At 29.3% G+C, this 16492-nt stretch overlaps 2 protein-coding genes across 6 annotated transcripts in view; one reads left to right on the top strand and one right to left on the bottom strand.

Annotated features, from left to right (window-relative positions):
* The window catches only part of nompA (no mechanoreceptor potential A), a 28291-nt gene extending 13427 nt beyond the window's left edge, over positions 1–14864 (bottom strand). For 3 of the 5 annotated variants that reach the window (XM_088197493.1, XM_088197497.1, XM_088197498.1), the window contains exon 1: positions 14780–14864. The gene's annotated coding sequence lies outside the window, so the exon portion shown is untranslated. Of the gene's footprint in view, positions 1–5077; positions 5216–9505; positions 9524–14779 lie in introns of those variants that run through there. The other 2 variants (XM_088197495.1, XM_088197494.1) reach the window with 2 other exon arrangements.
* On the top strand, positions 10174–14607 carry LOC148229740 (uncharacterized). Its single transcript, XM_088197501.1, has 7 exons — positions 10174–10462; positions 10610–10979; positions 11038–11262; positions 11329–11527; positions 13349–13438; positions 13505–13651; positions 13715–14607. Exons 1-7 carry the CDS (start codon positions 10310–10312, stop codon positions 13872–13874), a joined length of 1344 nt encoding a protein of 447 aa, XP_088053627.1. The 5' UTR covers positions 10174–10309; the 3' UTR covers positions 13875–14607.
* Positions 14865–16492: the final 1628 nt, after the last annotated feature.

Here is a 16492-nt window from a genome sequence, read left to right as displayed (position 1 = left end):
TCAATCGAAATGCTTGCAGTGCGAAATGATTCACGTCTAGCTCACAATGGGTGACATTTTTATATAATAGATCGAGTTCAGCGCACCAGCCATTATTAACACCATGAATGGCAGAACCATAAGCTTATCTATATAATTACTAATATTTAATAATAACAGTTCACGCAACCGAAGCGCCATTTTGACACGAGGGCAGGAAAAACGCACCGCATTAATATGACATTATGTCCATGTAACGGTAAATCATGTCCGATTGTGGATACGTGTATGTATCGATTTGTATGGCTTAGTCATGTGAAAAGTGGCCGTTATGTGTGAGAAAAAAGCTCAATAGCCATTTGTGGGATATACGAGCCCTAATCGGCGGCATTGTCACTATTGATTCCATGGATGAGTAGACTCGCGAGTAGGAGTTCTATCTAATGTAACACAATCGAAATTTGGCGTTTTCCGTTGCGTGATTATTTGGATGGTTTTATTTTTAGGATAGTATTCAGACCGTGGAATGGCTAAATAAACACGTGCATCAATTTGTTAACGTTTTTGTCACTATCAAATATGTAGAAACCAACCGAAACTGTCCATTTCATATTCATAAAAGATTACAATATATTTCCCAATCTGGCTTTAAATGAGACAAAATTAATGGAAATGAGGTATCACAAACTAAAAAAACAAAAATAAGAAGTATATGCATCATGCTCGTTGACATTAATAACGTAATATGTGGACCTTAACGACGTATGTATATATTCCTAGTCTATCTCAGATATCTCAAAGATTTTGGCTCGCTTCATGCAGATATTCCAAGCTTCTTTTGACTCTGAATATGAATATCAACAATACAAGTAATAACACCGCAGACATCTTCTTCATAACTAGTATAATCATTTTCATAAATCCTTTCTACTTTTAAAATGTAAAACATTTGTATATATGTATAATAATCACACAATGTTATTTAGCAATTTGCCACCTTCGTATGGCTTTACTTGTTTTATTTTAAATAGATTTAAATAGGCTGGAGGCTTTCCACTCCTAATTTAAGCAGTAGTTTCCAGACTGTCACACTAAGCTTGCGGTGCAATCAAGCAAATAGTGATGATAGAGATTTTATTTTTCTATAGCTTTCAAAATATCAGCGGTTATCTGTACAATTTTATGTCAGATTTGTTTCGGAATACAATTTCATGACTTGAAACAGTTTTATAGATTAGTGGTATAAATCAATACCTTAAAGATCTGGATTCGAATCCCATATAAACCATATTGTTTTTCTTATATATGGCTTGTCTATGTGATAAGAATTAGTGATTATTGTATAATTATAATTTTAATAGATTAACATAGTTTAAGTTTTTTTATTTTATTTATTCTCCTGGAATCATAAGATCGTGCAAGATGATATATATTGCCTGTAAGCTGTAATTATAGTTCATAATGAATAAAATAGATAATTTACAGACATTTATTTCAGCCTGGTCTCTTACTGCTTGATTATAGGTTTTGATTGTGTTTACCCCATCGTAATTCATTAAAGTAATGCCAATCATACGATGAAATGATAAAGAAAAAAGTGCGTTTCTTCTAGTTTTATGGAAATAAAAATAAACTACTAATCGATAGTTAAAAGTGCAGATTTGCCAACTAGACTTTTGGGTGAAAATTACTTAACAATGTCATCTTTTACTTTAATCGAAAAATTGCAATCTCCTTTAAATTTCATGCTTCAAAAATTGGAATCTCCTTTAAGCACTACAAACTTGAGATATTGTTTTATTTTCCTATTTTTATAGTTGTCAAATATGGAGTTAGCAATTTTACACTTTAAGCCATCGATATAACGAAAATTGTAATAGAAAATCATAAACCTTTCCTATTTCAAACCACCCTTAGTTTTTCCCTAGCAAACCTATAGGTATGATTATGGAAAGACTGATTAGATACATAATAGTTTTGCATGGTTTATTTTAATTTTAACTTTGTATGTTAAAAAAGTTTATTTTGTGGTGTTTGAAACTTTCTGTTACAAAATATCGATAGATAAAAATCTGTTTTTAATATTTAAACTCTATATAAAAGAAAGAAAAGATCAAAAATATAAATATGCAATTATCTACTATAAAAAGACTATTAAAATCTACTTAAATATCAGCAGCAGCAGTTTCACACAGTAGTGAACACTGCATTAAAATCAGGAACCTGATTTAAGTTCATGGGTATAGCTTTACAATTAATATGTGAACACGATACAAGTCATGTTCACATAGTAATTGAAAAGCTATACCCAAAGAAAACAAGAAAACAATTTCTAATTTTCCGTTGAACGTGACAAGTGTAAGCCCAATACGTTACAACGGGCTAAATTTATACCAACTAGGTAAGTCAATCAGATATAATGAATACATTCAAGTGAGCATTAATCAATTATGAAGTATTATGTGTAATATAATTTATAAACAATAAAAACTGCATGTAGTATTAGCTCATTTATTATTTATAAATAAAAATTCGAGTGCCGCTGGCGGGACTCGAACCCGCAACCTCAGAGTTACTAGTCTGAAACGTTAAGTACTGGGCGAACTATTTTACTTTTATTTATTTTTTACTTTTATAATTATTTATCACGATTAATTTTTGTGTTAAATATTAATTGCCTATGGTACATACATATGCATAGATGTATATATTTAACTTATTTAGACCTTAGCTTTAGGCTTTTGATTTATTATATAAAAAGTAAAATTTATAAAATTTAATTCAAAAACTAAAATATACATAAATGTAAAAACAAATATAATTTTAAGCGTATTTTTTAATTTTTGTAGTAAAAAAATAAGTTTTAAAGTAGTACACTATACGTATATGTATAGTATATTTAACTTTTATTTAAACTATTAAGTTTTTAAAATTTAGACGGCAATGAGTCTTTAAAAAAGTACATACATATATTAAACCACCAACTGAAGGTTTGGGAATCTTATATTTTAATTTTGAATCAATATATGTCACTTTGCAAGTGAACCAGTTTTTTAATATAATAATAGAGCATTTTTATAAATTAAAATTTTAGTATGCCAGGGCTAGAACCTGCGGTCTCTGTATTACCAATCTAGCCCTTACTTACTACGAGGTACCGACCGCAAAATCAAAATTTCTTAAGAAAAGGGTGGAAATATAATACAATATCTTAATTAGAGGGTTACAATACCAAACGTATTATATTAATGGCTTGTCTAAGGTACACTTATGTACATAAATATATATAAATTATTTTATATTTGAAAAGTACACGGAAAAGTTTCGGTTTCAGTTTCATTGAACACTATTAAAATTGGTTTAGTTTTCAACTGAAAATTAAAATTATTTATTTGCTCTCTATGAAGTTATAATAGTTACTTTTTTCAAACTCTTTGGACAGACCATATTAAGGGTGGAGGTAAATTAGAACATATGATATTTAATATAATATTACTTGGTTATAATTGTATTGTATTTTTTATTGCATAATAATCTTATTTACGATTATATGGCTATTGTTGTAAATGTAAAAGTCTATTCTTTCAAAATAATATTTAATAAATATCTATGATATTGTAAATATATTAAATGGCATGACGCAATGTGTTCATTTGCCATATCCTGAAAAACTTCTGAACATTAATAGCTAAAGGAATGTTACTTATGAAATAAAATCACCAAGACACATCGTAAAAGTTAGTATAATATATATATGAACGAACTCAAAAGCTATACTTATACTATGTATTTTATTTAATTTAATATTACCTTTAAAATAAAAAATACAGTTCGTCATATGTTTAATACCAACAAATTAATGTCTGGAATTTATAAATAACCCTAATGTAAAATTAAAAAATAACTTAACTAAATAAATTAACTCTATAATCAATTTAAATACATAAAATAAACTATATAAATTACCTACACATACTATAATCGTGAATAGACCGCGTGATTATTCAAACTGACAAATAGAAAGCACCATAATGCGCTTTAACTGAAAAAATTACATTATTCTAACACACCTTACTATTCAAATGAATGCATTCCACAAGTTGCATGATTAGATGACAATACTCTACACGTGCATTGCATCATTCATCATCATGTAGTATATAGCTTTTCTATGTTTATATTGTAATGCATTTTGTAAAGGGTTCACACAATTATCTGACGCATAAAAAGTGTACAAATAAAATAAACTTTGAGAGATTTTGTTATGACACTATTTATCTTTGAAATTTTCGCTGAAATTATTTTATCAACGATATGAAGTATACTCGTTTATGTTTGCAGGAGTTACAAGCTACGTGTATTTTGTATTTTATTGTTATGCTCAGTCTCATTTTTCTTACAGATGAAGAAAGATGAAAGTTTTAATAAATGACCATTTTGCACTTGCTACTATGCTAGAATTTTAATTAAATATTTTACACGCGTCTACGTTTAAATTTTTAGTTCTTACATTTAAGTTAATATTTTTTGCAAATAATATAAAAAATGTAAATTTCCATCAGCACGGCAGATGAAATTAAATATTAAATTTACTTCTCGTATACAATAAAAATTATAAATAAAATTGAAAGCATACTTATAGTATTACTATTATTTTTATAAATCACATTATATTGTATACAACTAATGTATTATATTAATAACATATAATCATGAAACATTAATACTAAAGCTCAAAACGTGACTTTTCACAAAATTTTCTTATCACACGTTCATAATTCGTAGTCAAAAGTATCACGCATTTAATTTTGTATTGTATGACATATCGTCTATTGACTTATCTTATATTATTATCTAAAGGCAAATGCAAAGATTGCACATTTATCTTTTTTATTAATCTAAAATAAATATTTAACTTTAATTCGAGCATAACTGCAGCTATGCATTGTATATATATTTATTACAAAATACAATTATTATATAATCGAATAATCAAATATAGATGAATTAGAATCAAGTGCCAATGAACATAAATATATTTATGTTAAAAATTAAGTAACATTATTTTATTTTATTTATGTAATATTATTGCACTCACCAAATTCTAATGCCGATCGTTTCTTTCTATCTGTCCAATGTTTTCTTTAAAAAAACTGATAGTCCTAGTCACAAAATGAACTCGCGCCTCCGAAACCGTGTCCTATTGTCACAAAACTGTCCGGTGATGGGATGAATCCAACATCCGTTCTGTTTGGACACACGTTGGAAACTGATCTATATGATGTGTGGTCACTTCCGAAATGACCTGTGGCTTTAATTTAATCATTAAAAAGCGAAGGGTGACCAAAAAGCGTGAATGAATAGGAACTAGATTTTAATTGTACTACGAACACCCTCAATAGTTATAATTACAATAGGAACTCACTTGATAACACTTATGTGCTACTATTTTAGCTAATATTATTTCGTTCGATTCACTAACATAAATACAATTTGTCGAATTAAGAAACTTTTAAGTTCTTAAATTTTTTGAAAATTAAAATGTGACAATAGGGAAAAAACTAATCCTATTTTTTTACATGTCAATCTTTCAATACATCTATATTTAAAAGACATGTTTTTATTAATATTTTTAGTGCAGAAATTACAATTAAATAGTGATGAAAAACACTAATTGTTATTAAAAAGGATATTTTGTACATTTTAAAGTTTGTTTAAGTTTAGCTACACATTTACTAGTTTATTTTTTGATACTCTTAGTTTTAATTGAACTAACATTGGTTGTTTTAACATTAACAGGTTGGTTAATTAGTTGGCATTGGTAATAAATAGCAAATTAACTTAGTTTTTATTAACTCTAAAGATACACGAGTCAGGTTTTAATTGTAACGTTGCCTCAATCTATCACATTAACGATTTTTTAAACATTTGAAATATTCTTCTGGGTTGAAAGATAAGTTATTTTTATCTGTATTACAAACATGTCACTTAACTGCCTTCAAGTTCACTATTAAGTAATTAATTTGTATTTTTTAATACAAGAAAGTTAAAGATTTGTTTTTATTTTAGTTTTCAATAACATATTTTATCTGTAGTCATAGGATATGATCAGAAGAAGACTTGTTAGGAGTATTGAATGCACCGAGTTCACTTAATCATCGTGTATTATTTTTTCAAGTCACTATTATATTTCCATTTTAGTAGTTACAACTATCTGAATTTATTTATATAATATACATTTTTTAGGGTTTTCTAAAGGTGCTCTGACCAGATATTTATTTATTTATTTTAAATTTTTCGTTGTAAATTGGTCACAATGAATACCACCACCTATAAATAAGTAGTAACCACCAGATTAAAAATCTGGGAATCGGTAACAATTATATTATTAATTATAAATTATTGTGTTACATCATTTATAAGCAATAGATATTATATGCTGCTCTAAAATGTCTATGAAACTCAATTTGAGGGATGAAAAACTTCCATTTTCTGTTCAAACCCAAACCTAACCTAATGAAAGTATTAAAACTAATTATAGTTTTAAAGCGCTAAAATACAAACTAAGTTAACTCATCTCTTAAGGGAAAATAAGCAGAAAACTAAGTACAGACAGATGTCACTTCTCGCGAATTGCTCTATAGTTCGTCTGCACTTCGATGTTACACTGTGTTTTAAAAATATGATAACTATCCTTTTGGATTTTTGATGTGAGAATATTGATAAAAGTATATTCAAATCGAATTTTGGGCAATAGGAGGGCGCAAAAACAATAATCGCTACTAAGAAGTCAAAAATTCACGTCAAAAGCAATAAAATTGTGTTGGCGCCATTTGCAGCGTATTCTCACTTACTGTAACTCGTATTTTTGTAATAAAAATCTTAATATAAACGCTAGATACTGATGGATTTTATTTCTTTTGACGTGGATTCTAAACAGGGATGTCATTTTGGGGGGGGGGGGCATTTGCCCAGTAAAATGCATGTCATTTAATGAAATACTATGAATCCTAATGAAATGGAAATATTAAAAAACGACTTTTGCTCCCCCCCCCCATGAAAAATTGAAAATGATTATAAATATGTATATTTAGTTTTATATTAAAGCTAAATTAATAAATAAATAATATACGCATTCGTATCACAAAATAATTGAATTAATATTTCATTATTGTCACCTGGTTTTTTAACCTTCGTGAGATTCCACCTAGCAGCTCATGATGTCCGGAAGTAGATCACATCCCCCTCGTACCACTTCCCCCGCTCCATCCTTCCGTCTCACTCGCACGCAAAAACCGTCCAATCGGACATCGTCACCCGTCTATTGTTCGTCCGTTTCCGTAAAAGCCGCAAAATGTTTGGGGTCACTGATTACGTGTGACCAGAGACCAGTCATTTGTACAATACTCATCTCATGCGTGAGGAGGACAAATATTTTATTCTCACGCTAAATGTCAATCACTCGTTCCAGATATGCATGTTATAAATAAAAGATGAAGAATATTACCCATCCGAAAAATTTAAACAAAAGCCGCAAAATATAATGCAATTACCTAAAGTCAGAGTCTCTAATTTCAGAATCAGTTTCGAAATTACTCGATTACTGTTAAGACTTTTCACAGCTTATCAAAATATAAATTAAATGATACTAAAATGCATATACTATCAAGATTTACAAAACAATTGATATATCTATTTATGCATTATACGCTTTGTATAATATATAGTAAGAAATAGTTTAACAAATATATAGTATTACCATATGTATGTATTTTTCGGAAAGAATAGAGATGGCGCATATGTTGAATATCTTAAGTTAATCGAGTTGGTCTTTGTACAAATTTTAAATGTTGGATGCTTGTAAATAATTACTAAGGAAACGCCTGGACAAGTACCGTATTTTATTGATTAATTATATACTTTGTATTGTAACAGAAGGTGCAAACGTCATGGTACGCGTTAGAAAACTTGTCACGCCAGAACACCAGTTGTGCATCGCTAATGGAATCCACTTTGCCATTTCTAAAATCCTTTACAAAAAGACAGCTCAACTCTCGGAATCATGCTCCATACACAAGATCAATGTCAATTAACTGATGTCTATGAAAATGAAGAAGGATTATTAATTATTCATAATAAAACTCAAAATATTTTTGTCTATAAATAGCTGTGTCAAAAAAATAAAGTGAAAAATTCGTGAAAATATTTAGAATTGTACTTATCTAATAAAATACGCTAGAAACTAGCTCGGAAAATTATTTTATTTTAGAATGTATTTTTGAAATAAATAATATAAAAAACGCTATTAAATTTAAAGAATTTTCTCATGACATTAAACAAGAATAACGGTGAAAATGGCAGAAATTATAGAATTTTTGCAACATTTAAGAATTTAAGCACTCTGTTGACGTGATTTCAATTTGAGCTCAGCCCATGTAATTTTAAAATACGCATTCCAGCAATTGACTGACCTTTAATCTGCATTAAGCGAAGACATAATGATGGCTCTTAGAAAAACGAAGGCGAAAATATTTAATTATGCACTGAAGTATTTACTTAATCCGAATTCATTCATTGAAGACGAAGACGAAACATTATTTAAGATCTTTAATGGCTAATGACTCGAGCTATTTACGTTTACTTGCTTTAATTACTTAGTAACAGTACTTTTGTTTTTAGCTATATTTTTTTGTTTTCTACGTTTAAATTAATACTTGTACGTTTACTTATTAAATAAATATAATTAAAAATATAAATGTATCTTTCATTTTCCTTACTTAATATATTAGGTTATCCTTGCTCTTTTTTGACATTCGCAAAAATGTACAACTTATCGATAATTTCACTATTCTTGCGGTGTTTGTTAACAGTAGTCGTATCGATGACGCTATTTAGTAACAGCATATTTTTTTCGATATTTTGAGCCCTCAATAAGTATTAATATATTGAAGTGATTAACACATTTGTAATGGGCTCGTATTTTTCGAGTCAGAATTTCAATACGATTGTTGTCAGAAAATAACCGACCAGAATAAATGTTAGATGGTTAGAGTTTATATTAAACGGTTAGAATTTAAATTGGATTGCTCAGAATTTATAATAAATGGTAATTATTTTGACAGATGGTCAGATTCAGTTTTTCAGTTTTATGTTGATATATGTTCAGTATAATAAGTATATAGTTTTAGGGCCAGCTTGTTTGGTTGGGCTCGCAACTTTATCACATGTCAACATCGCTCTGTCGTTATTCCAGCTTCGTTCATCGTTCTGAATATATTTACGTCCTACATACAATTAAATAGATTCGTTTCAGATTCGTTAAGAGTTATTCATGGGGAGTTTAATGTTTGAACAAAGCTCACTCGCAACTAACCTGTCCAACAGCTTAGATGCGTGCGAGATATTTTATAAGATATATCTAAAATAAATCATTTTTAATATTTTGAGGCCCAGGGGATGTGACTTTGCAATCAGAAATAGACACAGGAAAGCTGATAAAAATTTATTCGATATTAAATTTATATACCGAAACGAACTATTGTAGGATTGTATGTGCTTTACTCCGTGTGCTGGGGGAGAAATCCTCTGAGGTCTCTTGTTGCTAATCTCGACTTGCAGACTTGTCTCTAGTCGAAAATTGTCTCTGGACCGTCTATGGAGCGTGTCTTCACAGAAGCGCCGTCATCCTGATTTATCTCGTCAGCCTTTGTCATCTGTCTACTATCTCGTCTTCTTGCTGTCTGCGTGCCTCTCTTGAGGATGTCTACAGTGAATCACAACAATGAAGAGATCAGTCAACTATTTGATGGGCTTGATTATTCATTTATGAAATATATCCACGTCTTGAAAGAGTGGAATTTTCTAGATTAACACACTTCGACGGTCAAATACTAAAAGGATTGAATTTCAACTGTCTATTTTCTGTCGCCCGATGGCGTATTGTTTTCATAAATCATAATGCACAAATCGGTATGGATTCTCTGCATTTACGGGGGTAATAATGATGTGCTTTGATACAATGTTTTTGAGTTTCTTAATGTCCAAAAATATTATTTTTTTTTCCTCTGGACATTTGACTCTGAATAATATAACTATAAATAGGCTGGTAATAAAATTCTAACCGAGATTTAATTTGTATTCTATCCCAAAGTTGATTTAAATTCTGAAATGCAGTGTGTGGCTTAGAATATACCAGTATTAAATAAATGTATTTTAAGACCTTTAATATTATGTTTGATATGCAAGGCGTAGGAATTTTAAAATTAAGTTTTAGAACAATAAATAAATTTATGAACTTTGAATTATTAAATATTTAATTTCTTGTTATGGAATGACAGTTGTTGTTTTTTTCATATGGCAACCATATGACAACATGCGTCCGGCTGTGTGTCGTATTTGTTTGAAGTCTGGAGCCAATAGGGCTCTTTTTGGATCCGAGACTGTACCAATCAATCATATGATGATCGAAGTATTTCGTTTTGATGTTCGTACATAATTTTATATCATTAAAGTATCATAATTATCACTTTGTAATAAGAATTTTTAACATGTAAACAACTTTGACATTACCAAGGCTATGCTGGATGTTGTTATGGCCAAAATTAAAAATATTTTTAAATCTTCCTTCCAGATCCCAGCAGCGCCTGGCGATGGCTTACCTGCAAAAATATGTAAAAGATGTTTTATGAAACTGACATCTGCTTACAAGTTGAAGCGATTGGCCGAAAGATCGTACACTCTCCTTATGGGATTAAAAAAGCCAGTAAAAAATGAAGATTCCTTAGATCAAAAGATGAATATTAAAAATGAATTTGAGCTAGATACTGGTGTGGAACATAAAAAAACAGGCAGACCTAATAATAAAGATAACAATTATGTAGACATAGAATACCACGAGATCAAAGAAGAGATGTATAACGAGTCCGATAATGATACATGCCCAGATCTAAATAAAGAAAATTTATCGATAGAGAATTCTAATATTGAAAATGAAGATACATGTAAGATAATCTATTTATTTTTATTTTGATAATAATTGATACTAAAATGTATTATTAGTAGCTAAATCTGAATTGGAGGAAAAGGATAGAAAATTAAAGATTTGCGATTTGTGTGGAAAGCCTGTTGCAAAGTTAAACGAGCATATGAAACTGCACAATAAGAACCGGAAGCGAATACCTTGCACTTTCTGTCCAAAAACGTTTGCAACTTACGGAGCTCGAAAGAAACACGTGTCAGTTCACCATTTAGGATTATTATATTATTGTGAAATTTGTAAAAAACGTATGTAAATATGTGTATTTTACGTAACTTTAAAATGATTATATTTAATTTAAACTATCATTTTAGATTATAAACGAGGAAATGAACATAGACGCTTACAACATTCCGGATTACCAAATCAATATGAATGTATGCTATGCAAGAAAAAATTTCGTACCAATACTCAATTAAAAACACATATGTCTAGCCATACGAGAGAAAAACCTTTTTCATGTTCGCAGTGTGGAAAGGCTTTTAGATCAAAAGCTTCATGTAATTATCATAGGTATATACGTCTCGATATATATAGCCAATAACAGCATATATACTTATTTTCTACTTTTGGATTTAAATACTTATTTATTACTAAAGCCAACATTTTTAATGCCTCTTAATAATGTTTATATTTTAACTGTACATTAAAGTATTATTCATAACAGCTAATTTAAAAAAATTTATTAACCGTTCAAAAATATTATATTTTATAAAAACACTTTTAGTTATGACGCTTCGATTATAATTATTATTAAATATTATATTTGTACATTATAAATAAATATGTTAGTAAAAGCACATATAATTCATATCAAAACACTACGTCAATAATATCAAAATAATAAGCTGAATTATAAAAATACAGACAAATATTTACATATTAATAAAACTCGCAATAATTATTTATAGATAAAATATGTTATTTCTGATTTTATTAAATTCTCTAACCATTAAAAATTACTTTAAAACGATATGTCATTTTAGTATGCAATTTTATTTTCTCTTATTTAAATTTGAAAGAAGACTTTTATCTGTAACAAATAATAAGAACCAACGACTAAAATTGACAAGAATTTTATGCTATATTGGGGAATTATAATTTTGTACCATATTTTGTTTCATTTTTCTTTATGCAAGTCATGGGAAAAAAATATTTTATTCAAGAAAATCTGTAATTTTGGGTACATATCACTTCTTTTCATATAAGCTCTATTAAGTTGCACTGGATCTATTCTCTGTCGTCTTGGATTTACATTATTTGCAGTAAAGAAATGCTCTTGCTCGTAAAATATATTGCCCGATCAAAACTGTATGTCTGTGACTTGAAGTATTTTAATTTTCGATTCTTTTTTTGAACCAGTGGCCTAAGTCAATGACTGATACCTGAAAGACTTAGGTTCGAATCTTATATGGGCATTAGTGTTTTTTAATTTCATTTGCGTCTGAGAGATCGGAATTAGTGAATAATTATAATTACGATTGACCATCACAGATTAGGTTTGCCTAGATTTTCCTAATTTCACAGATGAATATTATGATGAATAATTAAATAACATAGAGTAAAGTCGTTCAAAGTGACGTTTATTAATTGAGGACTAATAATTAAAAAATATATGTCACTGATTTCAGCTTGGCGTCTCACTATTATATAGTAGTTGTTGATTATTTTTACCTAGCTGTAATGCCCGTCATGTTGCAACAGATCAATAATAAATATAAATACGATATTAATGACCTTAGTGACAAATTTCTTTTACTTGAAATAATTATTGAATTTGCTGGCATGCCATTAAATTACTAAATTGCTCATTATTATATGTATGGCTAATTATGATATATTTACAGTGGCGGCACCTAAATAAGACACTTTTGAAGTTTTGTAAAAAGCTTAATTGAAATCATTAAACAGCTTGTGAATTATCAACTATCCTTCTATTTATCTAAAAGTAAAGACTATGATATCATATTTTTGCTGTAACTCAATATTTTTATCACCTCATTATTTTTCTTGCTAAAAACGCAATTTTGAGTGACATTATAATATATAATCACACAACAGTCAAGGCATAATAAACACTTGACAATATTACTCGTAATGACTGTATGAAATGGCTGATAAAACATACTTTTATAAACACTATTTAACGATTTACATGCAACTAAAAACTATTTTCTACAGCTGTTTGCTCTTAATAAAAATCTCAAAAAATATTATTTTGAGTTGTTACAGACTTCCAAACTAACAATCAATACTGAAAAATGTAAAATTAAAATATTACATAGTTGTAAGTGTCAATATCTACTTACATAATTAATTTGTAATTCTTATTAGGAGGCGAGTGCACGATGGTGAAAAGGAAGTTATTTGCCAATATTGTTCTAAAGCATTTTTTTCCGCTCAACATTTGAAGGTGCATTTAAGGTTTGTATTAATTGATTTAAATATAATTTATTGAAATGATATTAATCATTGATTTCTTTTTATTAGAACACACACTAAAGAGAAAAATTACAAATGCAAAGAGTGCGACAAAAGTTTTTCGACAAGTTCTGGTCTAAGGACACATGAACGTAGACATACGGGTGTAAAAGACTTTCAGTGTTCTCTTTGTGATATGTCATTCGTGAATACTGGGTAAATCTTACTTCTTTTTATATATAAATTGAATTACAATGGTTAATGATAATTTATTTTTAGAGCACTCAGTAGCCACATGGTCTCGCATACCAAAGAGAAAAAATATGAATGCAAGTATTGTGGTGTTAAATTTGGAAGAAGCGACCATCGCAATAGACATCAAAAAACGGCACATGAGAAAGTTGTAGAAGCTAATCCGTTCATTAGTTCTGGAATATAAATTAACTCATGAGAGTAAAAGTATTATTATAAATATCTGGACTATTGACCTCTTGTCCAAATTCCGCCTAGATTTACTGTTTGTCCTGCCAGACAGAAGTCCAGACATTTGAGGAATGAGAACTTTTGTCCAATTCATACAAAACTATTATTTTACTTTATTTAAAACTTAACCATTCTTAAGTTTTACAATTTATTTTTAATGATCGGTTGTGTGAATTCCAGCTGTTGAGCAATAATCGCAATTCATTGCCTTCTAATTTTCATTTCCGTCCAGAAAGCAACTGATCACTGACATTTAATTACTGTTTTTAAATCGTCTAAACCAATATCTGCAAATTTTGTGGTGGGACATATTTTTACCTTACATTATCTACCATTAGGTTCATTGTTGCTTAGTTTGATTATAACAATTGCTTTATTATGTCATATATTTCTAACACTTTAATATGGACAAGATTTGTCTTTCCCATCGAATAAAAAAGACTAAACCTCATTTGTATATTTAATAATCAGAACTACGTGAACAATTAGGTTGGATGATGAATTATTTTTAATTTAGAAAGCGCTCGTTGATGTTTAACTGACAGTTTAATATACAACTATTGTGATATTGTTTTAGTGTTATATTTAAATTGTCTTATTTGTTATTAATATGCGTATTATTTAGTTATAATAAATAAAATTGTGTAATATGTAAATATATAGTTAAATATCAATAAACCTTATATTTTTCATATGTGTTTCACTTAAAAGGATTTATAATCTGCCAACTTTATAAATCTTATTAAGCTAATACGCCATATTTCAATTAATTGGTTAATAACATATTTATGAGACTAAATTAGTTTGTATGCATAACATATATAGATATGTAAGCATAAGCACATACATAAGAAAACTTACAGTCAATTTACAAACGAGTTCTCTATTTTTTGGTTTATGATATACTACTTATTTTCGGTTTGCTTAAACATTGTTAGTGTTTCACTGTGTAAACTACTGTGATTGTGTTTGCATAAGAGATTGTGTGCAAAAACATACCGATTATACCAGGGCTAGGCTAATTCTATATAAAAAATACCATTTTAAACTGTGCATTAATTAAAATTTAACTTTTTATTTGTGCTTTTCAGTTATATTCTCCATAAACAATGTACTTAGTTGAACTATTCTTAAGTTCCGGCACATATGTGTATGCTTAGTGATATTACGACATAAAATTGCTCATGAGAGAAGCTACTATCTTGTACCCCATTTATTATCAGGACTGAGTGTGCGAAATATGTTCGAAATTGAAGCGAAAAGGCTTACCAATAATTTGATTTTTAAAATAAACACATGTTAGTTCTTAAACACGCCAGTTCGGCTCATATTTGTAAGTGTGTCATTACAATTTTGATGGAAGCAGCAAAATAGGGCTGCCGACATTGAAGATTAGTTTGTGCTGTGCAGGGACGTCATTTCATATTTTTTCAGGTAGAGAAAAACTTGGCTTGTCAGTGCTAGTTTTTTATATTTCGACTTCATTCATAGTAATTCATTAAATGAGGCAAATGACGTCCGAATGACGAATGAATGACGTCCCTGTTTAGAATTCACGTCAAAAGCAATAAAATCTGCCGTTCATTATAAAACTTTTTATAATAATGTTACAACTTACAATAAATGAACTATCCTTACCGATATTACTATGGACTTCTGATACTGGTCAAAGTATATTCAAACTAAATTTTGACCAATAGGTGAGTGCTCATTACCGAGCGTTCCCGCTACTACGGCGCCGACACGACTTTATTGCTTTTGACGTGAATTTTTGACTTCTGAGAAGGGATAATTGGTTTTGCGCTCCCCTATTCATCAAAATTCGATTTGAATATACTTTGACCAGTGCTCTCATATCCGAAGTCCGTAGTAATATCGGTAAGGATAGCTATCATATTTTTAAAGCATAGTGTAATATCGAAGTGCAGACAAACTATGAAGCAATATTCGAGATGCGACGTCTATCTGTACTTCTTCCGCATATTTATCCCTGAGGGTTGAGTTGACTAAATTTGTATTTTAGATTTGACCTAAGAAAATATTTTCTTAGGTTGTTTTGGAACTGTTTTTTAGATTTTCTTTGATGGATAATCTGAGAATTACTGGTTTAGAATTAGGGACGTAATTTTAGTTTTTTAATGGAAGGGGGGGGGGTAAATGTTGTTCAGGCAATGCTCGTCTTTTTAATATTTCGATTTCATTAAATGACATGCATTTTCTAGGAGGGGGGGGGGGAATGCCCTCACCTGTCTTCCCCCAAATGATGTCGCCGGTGCTGTGATCATCCATTTTAAAGAACTCAAAAATATGTCTGGTTATTCGTACATTATTTTGAAGCTTTCACATTGTTTGGCGTATTTTTCGTTTTTGATACCATTCGTTTTAGATACTAATTTAATAAATTATGTATTTTTGGAATGCCCAATACTAAATCTATTTAATGCTGTTATAAGGAAACTATTTTTCGCTTTGCTACATCAATAATAATTTATTTGACGGTGCAAATTTGTATTATCTACTTGGATGTGTTTGCAAACAATTTGCAATATTATTCACTCAAAATATTTTTCTGCT

This window comes from Plectrocnemia conspersa, unplaced genomic scaffold (assembly GCF_051122295.1).
Source record: "Plectrocnemia conspersa isolate PC_06_02 unplaced genomic scaffold, ASM5112229v1 ptg000011l, whole genome shotgun sequence".
Classification (NCBI taxonomy): domain Eukaryota; kingdom Metazoa; phylum Arthropoda; class Insecta; order Trichoptera; family Polycentropodidae; genus Plectrocnemia; species Plectrocnemia conspersa.
This window is presented reverse-complemented; position numbering and strand designations above follow the sequence as displayed.